A 12992-nucleotide genomic window follows, 5' to 3' on the forward strand; every position below is an offset into this window, starting at 1 on the left:
CGGGTGAGAAGAGTTTCGCGTGTTTTTAAATCCGCCAAATCAAGGCATCACACACAGGAACATATGGCAAGCAAAAATATTCATGTGCTTTTATTTTCGGGCTAGTTTGTGGTTGTACGAAGTGCGCCAAAATTTCAACACCGCGAAAATTTCCACTTTTACACTAAATTGTGAAAAAGACCAGGACCCACCCATTTCATATATGTGCATTGTTAGTTGGATCACCACCATAAAGGAAACAACAGGGTCCACTCATGTGAACACATTATGCTGATCAATTACAGCAGTATGTTTTATGTTTGTTTACAGCTGTAGTTCAACGCAAAGTACATGTAGGTGTAGTACAATATTGTATGGTTCATACACTTTGACACACAAGTTAATGGATATTACAGACCCTAGATAAAACAATTTGAATCATATAATATTTGGAGGCATTTTTTCTTTCTTTCTCTCTTAAACTTGAGTTTTAGTCAACACTGTTTCTAATTGTAGTTTCCCTCCACCTGTCAGAGCATCATGTACAACGTTCTGTGAAATATAAAAATTTCAATTTAAATGGAATTTAATTTCCGAAAACACATGTTTGTTATCTAGAAATACAAGTTCCAAAAAACAAAACAAAACAAACAAAACAAAACAAAACAAAATGTACGACAACAAAAGAATATGCATATTCAATTGTTCAAAATAATTGCGTTAATGGAAAAGAGGGACTCGTAAAGAAGACAAGCTTATAAGAATGTGGGCCACTCAATACATCAAACTTACAATAGAATAGTTTAATGTGAAGGTACAGAAACACACACACACAGGTACAAATGTACATGCCACTCACAGTAAACAGGAATGTAGACATGACAAACAATGAGACAAAGGGAAGGAACAGTTTAGAGGGAGAAGGAAGGATGTAAGGAAAAGAAGGAAAGGATGACAATGACGACAACAGGACTATTTCCTGAATTCTCTCTCATTGCTTTCACAAAATTTATCATCTGAAAGCAGCGAAGGGTACATTGTTGATATCAGATGACGACAATGAATTCCATGCTTTACATGTCATTCAAATGAAACCTCATTCTGAAGTACAGATGGCTAATTTGTGTTTCAATGCTCTCATTTTGTTTGTCAAAGTTTGTTCATTTGTTTGTATTTGTCTGGTATATCATGTGTTTTTTGTTGTCCGTTCATGTGTTTAATCTTTAAAGGGATGGTACAGTTTTGGTTTACCTGGGGCTTCAGGTTTCCAACTGTGTGTGTGTGTGTGTGTGTGTGTGTGTGTTTGTGGGATAGAGAAACTTCATATAAAATATTAGAGAACTTGTAATTCTCAGATGAATTCACAGTTTATTTGGTGAAAATTGGTCTTGAAATGGCTGAGATATCCAAAAAAGCAATCCTAGTAAAATGTGACAAGCCACGACTTTTAACTGGATCTCTTTGAGTTACACCTTGTTTGGAATATCTCTGTCATTTCCAAACCACTTTTCATCAAATAAACTTTCAGTTGTCCTCAGAATTGTATGCTCTTTAACATCTCATAGAGTGGCTTCTCAAAATCTCACAAAACATTTAAAAGCTACCGTGTACATCCTCACTTTCACCAATACTATACCATCCCTTTAACTACTATAAAATGAGGCCTCCTACCTTCATATTTTGAAGCGGCAAAACTCATGAAATTCCTTCTGTTATGAAACAAATCATGGGCCTTTTTTTTTTCAAGCTGAAAACTCAAAATCCAAAAACTATCAGAATGCTAGTAATAACTCTTGGTTTCCCTGTGTTCTTTAATGATCTTGACGTCGTCTTGTCAAGAGAAACTGCCCTCCACACTGCCTAACTTTCTATTGAATCAGCAGTAACGCCAAACTCACTGACACATGAGATTTACTAATCCAAACTTTGCGTAGATCCTGAAGTACTGGCAATTTAGAAAAGAAAGAATTGTAAGAAGAGTACTTGAAAGTGCTAATACTTTAAATACTTTAAATACTTACTTTAAATACTTTACTTACTTTCAAGTACTTTAAATGACCATGAGTTTTAATTGAATGTTGCCATCTTTGATGCATGAAGAATTTATACGTACATGTATTTGTTCCATAAGTTATGTGTTTTCTTATCATTATCACCAGTTTGATGTAATTATGTTTGATCAATCACATTTTATCATTACTTGTGGTCTTGTTTTAATAATACAGTAAGAGTACACTGCATGATGTTTAAATACGTCTTTGATGTTTCATATTTAAAGTAACATATGTTTAGGGTAGTGTGGGATATGTATTTTTTTTTTTCTCATTCTGTTGTCACTTTCTGACAGAAATGCATACTCACATAATGCCCATCTAGTCAGACAAGGTCACATAATTCTCTACCATTAGAAAGCACTGACTATTTAACCCATTTCCCTATAGGGGAATTTTGTTAAACAAAGTTTATCATCTTGTCATTGTTAACTCCACATGTCCAAGTCTTATTGCTTATCTTATATTTGAAAATTATTTGATGTAACTGATAAAAATATGTAAATGAATAAAAGTAATGAAATTAAAACAAATATGCATCTTACTGCTTACCTTATATTGGAGAAAAGATTTTGTGGAACTGGTTAGATTAATTAGGTATTACAGTTCAAGAAATTTACACAAATTTATCAATTTGAAAGAAAAAAAAGGAATTTTTACAGTCTTCTTTAACGTATTGCTTGTGTAAGAATCAGTTATACACCAACTGTATATCAAGAGAGAAATATTTAAAGTTTGGCAATTGACACAAACGATTATATATATGAACAGTAAATGGCTCAAATAGAAGAAAATATTTTACTCTATACCATAAAGTGCTAACAATGAATAGTAAATCAACAACAAGAAAAAAGAGAAGATGATAAAAATGATACGACACCAAACCACACAAATGTGTACCCGTATCTTGGAACTTGATAATTGAGACAGGTTGCACTTCATTTCATCAGATCTTCTTTTTATCTCATGCAGTGAATCATCGGGATTATCTCCCAATTCAAATTTCATGTCTTAAGACGTAAAGACTTGAAACTGAAATAAAAGTATAAAAAGAAGATTTGCTTCAGTTAAAGCAAAACAAAATCTTAATGCACATATGCTGGATGTTCCCAATTGAAGTGCTGTTAAATATGAATTGGACATGTAAGTTCAATATTATTCTTACCGTTCAAAAAAAAAAAGAGGAAAAGGTAAACTGAGATTGTAATTATCTGTACAAAGGGGTGATGGCTGTATACACTGGGCAAAGCTCTCATTAGATACTACAATGAAACAGTTTATTTTTAGACAGTTTCAAGGGAAGAGGGATAACTTTGCAGTTTGCAGTTTATCATTTATCTAACCCGTTGAGAACGGTTTGATTTTGCTACAACACGCATTTCCCATAGACATCTGCCCGAGTATATATATCGTACTCGGGACTCGTCCTCAACGGGTTAAGGACCTTATGCTGAAGGTGTGTAGATAGGATGCATAGTATATACCACTTGTAAGAAACATCAGCATGAAAGGAAGCAGAAAAACTTAACATGGCATTAGAAGCCAGCTCGGGAATATCAATACTTGCATAATGCCTTACCTCTAACACTCCCACTAAATCAGTTCTGATGTGTAGTCATAGATCCTCACATGTATCAGGTGATCATTTATTGAATTGATCAGGTGACCAGCTTGGAACAGGTGACACCACCACACCAGGAGGAGGTTCTGGTGGCTCCGAGAAAGCCGGTTCCAACGAGTCTGGCAATGCGGGCAACAACGGATACGCGCCCTCGCAGGCCGGCAACGGGAACATACCCGGCAGCAATGCCCTGGCCTTGATTCCGGATGCCACCAGCCAGCGCGGTCCCGGGTCGAAAGCGGGATCCAAGGTAGGGTCTAAGGCGGGCTCGAAGGCGGGCTCGAAGGCTGGCTCGAAAGCGGGAAGCGTGATCATTACGGTGGAGAAACCGACTGTGGACCAGAATGGAAAACCCGTTGGGGATGCCATCATCGAGATGCCGGCGTCGGACGAGAAGCCCGGGGACGGAGATCCCAAGGACGGAAAGCCGCAGGATGGACAGACACCGGCCGAAGGAGAAGCAGGGAAGGAAGATACTGGAAAAGAACCAGGAAAAGATGGAGAGAAGGAAGGAGAGACTAAAGAGGTATGAGGGATGACTTTGTCTTCCAATGATACAGTTTTCTAGGTGACACAACATTTACTCCTGCGACAATTGCCCCAGTCATTTTCTCCAAGGACTTGTTGCGGTGCCACCTGTGGGAGCATTCTAAAATCGACTAATGGTTGATCACAGTGGCTAGTCTATGTTATTCATACTGTTTTTGCTCTGTGCTTGTAAATGTCTGTAAATAACTGTATTGTAATGTAAGTAACAATAATCTAGTCTGCAAGAATCAGCTTATTAAAGGAGGCAAACTTAACAAGAAGAAGAAGAAGATGGACAAGGCTTAGGGTTAGGGTTGTGATAGGGTTTTCGGTACAGTTTGATGTGAGGATTAGGATTAGGGTTATGTTGTAGGTAGAATTTATATTTGGCTTATGGCTTAGTGTGCAGATATTTCATGGGAGCAATTGTTGCAGGAGCAAATGCTATAAAACTAATTATCTGGTATGCAAAATGTGTTCTCCCATTGATCACATGTGAGAATCCGAATAGAATGGGGCTGTTCACACTCCAAGCTCAGCCCCCTCCTCCTTTTACAGGCTTGGCAGCAGCACTGCCCTAAATACTGTGTTTGGTGTTATTTTCGCGAATGAAGAGGTCATAGACATTTCATGAGATGTTGTTTTTCGTGAATCGATGCCAATGCGAAGGTAAACGCACTATCACCCAAGTGCATCAATGCATTTTCACGTGTTGTTAAATTCGCAATCCAACTATGATTCGCCAAATTTGCGAAAATTAATTAAACCCTTGCGAAAATAACAGCTTATACATTTAATAGTAGGTTGCATTGTGTGAGCCACTGTACCATGATGGAGTTGATGGGGCAAAAATGAAGCTCATTGCCCTGTGGTTATGATATTAAGAATAGACGCTTTACTGATTCTTTTTTTTTTTTGTGGGGGGAGATACTAGGAAGATGTTAAAAGATCATCGGATGAAAGTCTCCCTTTCAAGGCATTGTCACATAAAAATTGCAAACTTAAAGTTTGATCATAATACAAAGTATGAGTGGGGGGCAGGCAGAATGGTTATCACAGTGATGAAAAGTGTGACCACTGGTGTGTATTATTTGTTCCGTAGGGAGAGAATGCTGAAGCCCCCGTCCCTACCGGCAAGAAGAAGCTGGACGAGGATGAGGAGAATTCCTTGGACTGGTGGTCCAAGTATTTCGCAACCAAAAGTGCCATCGAAAAGGTAAGACTACCGCGACCTACAGTGTAAGTGTGGATTCAATACATACATTAATTTTACATGTAACATAGTAGAAAACCCCCCCCCCCCCAAAAAAAAAAACAACAACAACAAACAAACAAAACTGAAATCATTGCTATTGGTCCAGTGCATGTTGTTGCCATGACAGCAATGCCGAAAGCCTTGGATGCAGCCAATACTTAGTCATATAAATTTTAATTTTCTTGTACCGCTTTGATTCATTGTGGATGTGGCAGTGTATGTTCTTGTGCAGTGCATTTCCAAAGTGTTTACTTTCTGAAAATCAAGTGTGACAGTTTTTTTCATGCTCATTGAAATACAGGCATCTTTTGTCTTTTACATTATCTTGATTAAACACACATAAAAAGATATGAGAATCGGATGCATGATGGCTCCAAATTTGTTTTTACCTCCATATCTAAATCATAAGTAAAGCATCATTTGTGCTTCACGGCTTTCACAAACAGCTTTATTAGGCTTTTTTCTTCCTAGGCTTATTTGTATTTCATTTCATCTATCAAACAGTACATTTTGTAGTATTTCATACAAATAGAAAAGGAGTGTTAGCAAGCCACATATCATTCTCAACAGCATTTTCAATAGTATTGCCTTCTAATGTGAGAATGTGTTCATGTTACAACATTCTTCTGTGTGCATGACAAAAGATTAAGTTCATGTCAAGTCAAATCTTAGACATTTACCCAATGTATTACAAAACTTAATTTCATTTTGAAATTACACTTGTCTGCCTGTTATTTCTTCTTTTGTGAGCCTTTGTTAAAAAATTTGCCGTGATTGAAAATATTTAATGGCAGTTTTATGAAAGTAAAGTAATATGATAGGGGTGAAGAATACATTGTATCTGTAACGTGAAATACATTTTCAGAACCACTATTATGAAATATGAAGTGGAATGTTTTTAATGCATTGCACAGATTGTATTTGCATTGAATTACAAATAACTATATGAGCAAAAAAAAAAATTATGCACTGCTAGAAGAAAGCTCCATTATCTCAAAATGTCACATCCATATTCAAAATACTGCATCAATGTCACCACATTTAGGAGGAATTGGTGAGAATCACATGATTTTTTTTTTTTTTGTGCTCTCCATGTGTGTGTTGCTGTGTTTCAAGGGCAAGTTTCATCTATCATGTCATGTGTGGTCCAGTAAATGCAGAGAGATTAGCAGAACAGCAGTGAAAATATGGTTGAAATTGCATAATTAATTTGTTCATAAGTTGGGAATTTTTCAATATTCTTAATCTTAATTATAATTTCTGCATGCTGTGCCTGCTAGATCAGAACTCTACAAAAATTTGTGACGTCGCCTTATTAGAGTAACACAGTAATAGTAAAAACAGGAATTGCATTGTATTCAGTGTGAAATTGCACATTCCTTTGACTTATTATTGAGATATATTACTGCAAATGTCATTTTCAATGCATTGTGGTGAAGTAATTTCAATTTCTTTATCAATTTCTTGGAAAAAAAATCATCGTTTCCTTTCATATGTTCTGGAAACTGTGATATCACAAAGTATGAGAGAGTTTTCAGTTAAAGAGAGCACCATATGGAATCAAAGAAGGATTTATTGTATGATTTTTCTCAAATCTTCACTGAATGTTTTGCTGAGTGCTCTGCATTTATTGATTACATGTGTGTGTTTGTTAAAACTTTCCCTTTTTAAGGCAAGTTTCCTCAGACTAGATTCTTATCAGTGATACAGATTATTCATCTGAAATGAAGTTTGTAATTCCGAATTGCCATGAGTTCAGATAAATGACGCAAACCCCATTCAAAATTTTTGTTTGAGAATATCAAAATATTGTTCAAATTTAAGTATATATTCATCAAATCTGTTTGAGAGTTTATTTATCAAATTGAATCAAAATATTTAAAATTTGCAACATTAAATTGCTCACTTCATGCAAAGCATGGCAGGATTTAAGAATGCTGTCTGAAGAATCCTACAAATGCTGATTTCTGAGCCACACTGACTCAAATTGAAATTTAACTAAAAATGCACACTAACAGGAAACTTGCCATATATGATTTTTTTTTTCAAAGCACATAATGACAGTTTGTTCATACTGAATAAATAGAGCATTGTTTTTTTTTGTAAATTTGTCTTTGCTGTGGTATTGAAAATGAGCGTTTCGAAACACAATTTGCACATATTTGTGCATTTGAAATGTGCAATTTATAAACTCTGAAATTTGACCTTCTCGAGAGCAGTAACAGACATCCTTTAGTAATGTATGAAACCCCACATGTGCCAAAGTGTAAACATTGATTTTGTTTTGTTGTTTTCTTTGAATTTCTCGATCTGTTGACTGGTCAAAGAAAGTTTCAATGATTTTAGACAATAAACTTCTTTAAATCAATTCAGACAAGGTGTAAAGAGAGATTACTATATTTAAGACAAATGCAGGATTATCACGAATCATAAAGAATAATTCATTATCTCTGTATGATTATTCATGCAAGAGGACATGTACCTCGTGTATCACTTTAGGATGTCTGTTATATGAAAGCACACTTTAAATGTTGTATTTGTTCAATGGCGATGCGCCATAATGTTGTTTTGCATTTTCATCAGTTGTGTTCTTTTGCTTTTGCTCGTTTGCACTGCATTTTGTGTTAAGATGATAATTTAAGATGCCATGTCTCTCTAACGCTTAAAATGGCAACAGGAGAGGTTGAGCTAACTGCTTTTAATTTCTTCATCGCATGACACACATTTTGATTATGAGTAAAGCATACATTTGCCATCATATACTGTGCTGTCTTCATATTTGCTGTATGAAGAAAAGCTCATTGCTTTCATTGGACAAACTAAATATCACAAGAGGGTCTAAAAAGTGCTTTAACCTGTAATAAAACTGCACACAGTTGACATTCATGACTAAGATAACAAATTCATCTGAGCACATTTCATGTCAACCTACTACTCACAAAGTAATGATGATCAATTACCACCTTTTCAAAGAGTTACAGCTTGATATGATTTCATTTTTTTTTTAAAGAACAAGGGAACAAGGACTCTTGTGAACACTTTTGTTTTAGCATCATCCAAGAAATGTTGTTTTTTGTGTGTTTATATTATATTCTCATGCTTTGGCATGCATACAGTGATCTTTAATTTTTTCTTGGCTTCCATGCAATGATAATAGAATGAAAATCTCTGCTTGTTAAATACATATAACTGTATTTTCTCTCTTGATTTTTGTTTTTATATTTTAATCATATCCCATTGAATTTTCCACCTCCAAAACTGAAGATGAAGGCAGTACTAGCAAGACGAAAGTTGGTCAGTTCTGAGCATGAAAAGTATTCGAGAATTTATAGTACATTGCATATACTGCAATGATATTGTAATCTCTTTCTCCTACATTAAACAATGTATGCCTCAATCCTCAATATAATTATTCAATATATCTTGTAGAGTGATTGCATGCCCATACATCATTATCTTATCTCTGAATATCTCCAATATAGGTTTCTCTATAAACCATTGCATGGATTGCAACTGTACACCCTATTGTCAGAGTTATATGGAGTGCATTATATAGAATTGTATGCATGAGGAGTGTCAAACCATCTGTCTTTCAACTACATAGTCAATATTTCACTCTATTCCAGTTATCAGTATTATATGAAGAAAATGCTCTGTCTGATTGCATATATACACAATTTACTCACATCTATTTGAATGATCTTTCTGTGGGAAATGATATCTTGTCAATGTCTCATAAAGGAAAGGTTTTATTTCTCTAATTAATACCATAAAGTGCTTTCTGCTGCCAATGTAAGATTTTAATCAGCACTCATTTTCTAAAACCCTACAGTAGGTCAATAATTTGGGTTAAAAAAATTCCAAATAGACTTTTCTCTTGCTGTTTAATTAAAAGGATCCACGATTATTAGCACAAAGAGGTATTTCACACAAATATTTTGTCAGTAGTCGTTATTGTGCTGTATTGGTACCAAATCAGGTGGAAAAATGAAAAAAATTAGACGTCCCAAAAGATTTTTTTTTTCTTCAAATTTTGCTTTCTATTTTCAATTAAAGAATGATTTCGTTAAATGACATGTACAACTTATGTGCACATAAAAAACTTGTTTCTCCCCACATATACATGTTACATAACAGTATACAGTGGAGGAATGTGGCATTTAGCTAGGATATCCTTAAAGCTTGCAGGTACTGTACTCCAAGTACTTCAAATTGGGCAGTGCTTTTTGACATAATGATTCTGTGTGGCTAAGAAAAGATAAAGATCATATGATTAGAGTACATTTTATAATTTCTTTATTGATATTTGTAGCTAGATGCGTATGTGCATTGCAGAAACTGTAGTTTTCAAATATGCATGACAGCAAAAACAGGACAAGCTTTCGGTGATTTAAGTTGTGAAACAAAATCTAATTCAAAGTTTGAAAGTATCATCGGTATAGAAAATAGGATGTTTTCACAAGTAGGTTTGGAAAATGGAAGGAACGAAGGGAAAAAATCCTTGATTTACTAAACATGTCTTTTATATGTCATGGAAGTATATGTACATGACATTGTACATGTATTATCAACATTGTCCCCTGCAAGATTTTCCAATCTTTATAGACTCCACATGATTCACCATATTGGTGTAGTCTGTTGGTTAAACTTTAAAGAGGAAACATTGACTAAATTTTGTCACTTTCAAGGAAAAAAAGGTGACCTGTATTTCAAAGTCAGTTTTTTTTTTTCCATTCACATGTAACAGCGCGTGTATAATTTTTTAACATACTAGATTTTGTGTTTTTGCATAGCAGGTGGTGATGCTGTATTTCTGTATTTCATAACATTGATTTTCTAGTAGGTTTGAGGTGTTTCTAACCACATCCATGCACTGTCATCTTTTGCCAATACTCCAATTTTTTTTTTCTCACGCTCTAACCTGTCATCATTTGGCCATATTCCATCTTATTTGAATATATTGATACTAGACTGCGTAACACTACATATTGTCATATCTCTAATGGCATCTATTTGCAATAACACTTTCATTTATCATCTCATATTCTGTAATGTGTTTTGGAGAACCATGTGGTAGGTACAGTGTAACTATTAAATCTTCACATATGGTAGGAATACTACAATCATAAGCCACGTAAAAGGCCTGAATTTTGTTAATGTTTGTTTGTGGGGGATACTGTAAGAATTGCCTTTTTTTTTTCGTGTGTGTGTTATCAATTTTTTTCTCCCCCATACTCAATGAGATAAATTTTGTAGACAATCTTGCAGTCTTGATGGTCTTTAAAGCCAGCTATACACACAGTTCAACTCGTGCTTTGGTTGCCAGTGGATTTAATGCTGTAGATACTTACTAAACAGTTCGAGCCAGAATGCAAGGTATACAATATGTATGAATTCTTTGATTGCTCGCACACAATGGAACACCCTGTCTCGTGATAACACTTCAAGACATGGCAAAACACTGTGCGTTGCAAGTCAAGGCTCTATTCAACGCACCTCAACAAACAAATGCCCCCTCCCCCCCCCCCTAAAAAAAAATGAACTGAATGAAATATCAGCATAATTTCACTTTTTGTGTCTGTCTTTTATACATTGTATATAATTTGCAAACATATTAATCACACACACACAAATCTGTAATAATATTCCCCATTTTGTGGTCGTGTATTATTCTGTAAAGATACGATAGGGTCTTGATGTAGAGGGCGCTATTTGCACATCTGACATTCATTCTGTGATGAGCTTTGCCATAACTTAGCTGTGGAATGTGGACTTCCTGCAAAGGAATTCACCAATTAGGGAAAAGTTAGGACAGTTATGATTTAATCCCTGATTTGAGTTATCACTGGATACGGAGCCAATCCCAAACATAAGTATAACATATCACAAATTTCTGACCTAATGTGTTACAGCTAAATCTATGCTTGGTTCTGAAGTTTTTCTAGAGTTTTGTAGTCTTATTTACACTGCAGGTGAATCAGAAAAGATATTTGTTCTCATTAACCGTGGGTAAAATATTGTTTGCGGTGCATTCTATATGTTGACATCAATCACTTGGTGCAATGCATCTACAAGGAGTACAAGGAGTATACATTGTATATTATCAAAGATTACATATTATTTTCATGTATTCATGCTTCCAAGTTTATTATCAACACTGTCCCTCTTTTCCCCAAGGGTACATATACACCATGTACACTAAAAGGGCATTAACCATGCATGTACAAGGCTTTTGCTGTGTACCTTGTGTTCCCTCAGAAACCGGCTGCTTACATAATGTACACGTATACTGCTCTATGTGGCAGCACCCTCTGCCTTTATGTTACCCACCATATGTCGTGAAGGGTTTTATAACTTCTTGGATGTCTACTTTATACACAATGCAGCTGCATTTTCTTTTCACACATACTTTTACAATTGCGTGTCTATACTTGTATATAGATACCCTTGTTTTTTGTGCCTACCCTCTGCTTTAACATACATATGGTATATATCTTTGCTGGGGGTCCTATGGTAACGACATAAGCTTTTTCATTATCTGTGTTGAGTAATTACTCATACACACTGTACCTTTTGTAAACTGAGAGAAATGGTATTCTCTGTTTGATAAAGGGAACTTATACTGCAGCTGGAGTGAAGATAAATCCGCAGGTGAGAAAGGAAATAAAGGGAGTCATATTCTATTCAATCTCAATGCTATTCTTTTTTTCTGTGTACACATCCTTGGCTCCCTTGCCCTTCCCCCCACCCCCACCACTGTACCTTCCATTCATATATCATAATATGACAGTCTAATATCCCGTTTGTAGCCCCCCCCCCCCCCCCCTCCCCGAATCCCCTCCCCCAGAAGTGAGAGAGAGAAAAAATATATATAGGGCCTACAAATAGCAAGAGTATTCAGCAAGAATAAAGTAAGTCCAGTTTTGGGAAAGGGTTAAATGTAATTGGCACATTAAACCTACTGGAAAGAGTGCCTGCAAAAAGGAAGTATATCCAGAGTTAAGTGGAGGGAGATATCATTTAAAAGCAATGTAACAGATACTAGAAATGGGAGGAAGAGTTGTCTGCTAAAAGGAAGTACTGGTAAATCAAGTCTGATATAGGAAAGGGGAACACACACTGCAGTGATGTTTGTTAAGAGTACTGTGCAAGACAGAGACAAGTCCAGCCGTAATTATTATTGAAAAGTACATTGTATATGTTATAACATGTTGTGAGCAACACAGAACAATTATATCAGCACTTAATATATGATCTCTACATGTATCTTTGTGGGAGAAATGGGGGGGGGGGGTAACACATGGTTTAAATGTACTTCTTGTATCTTTATGAATGTTGGGCATTGTGCATTTAAAGAAGCACAAAGTTCTGAAATGGTAGGGAGAGACAGTATACTGTACCTTCTCTCATATCATAGTGTGATTTTAGCAATCAGTAGTGTGAAATGAGCCAGGATCATGGGGTATTCACGACTTGCCAGGACTCATACACACATCCACACCCCTACCTCCCCCACCCACACCCACACACACACATGCCCCCCCTCCTCCATACACAA

General features: G+C 35.7%; 1 protein-coding gene across 1 annotated transcript in view; it reads left to right on the top strand.

Annotated features, from left to right (window-relative positions):
* LOC139715629 (otoferlin-like) overlaps positions 1-12992 on the top strand; it is a 141286-nt gene that overhangs the window by 74383 nt on the left and 53911 nt on the right. Inside the window, exons 31-32 of the mRNA XM_071627189.1 lie at positions 3693-4177; positions 5282-5395. Coding sequence (XP_071483290.1) covers positions 3693-4177; positions 5282-5395 — 599 coding nt within the window. The remainder of the gene's footprint in view (positions 1-3692; positions 4178-5281; positions 5396-12992) is intronic.

This window comes from Diadema antillarum, unplaced genomic scaffold (genome assembly GCF_040938485.1).
Source record: "Diadema antillarum isolate AM-2024a unplaced genomic scaffold, OU_Dant_1.0 scf00000006, whole genome shotgun sequence".
In the NCBI taxonomy this organism is placed as follows: Eukaryota; Metazoa; Echinodermata; class Echinoidea; order Diadematoida; family Diadematidae; genus Diadema; species Diadema antillarum.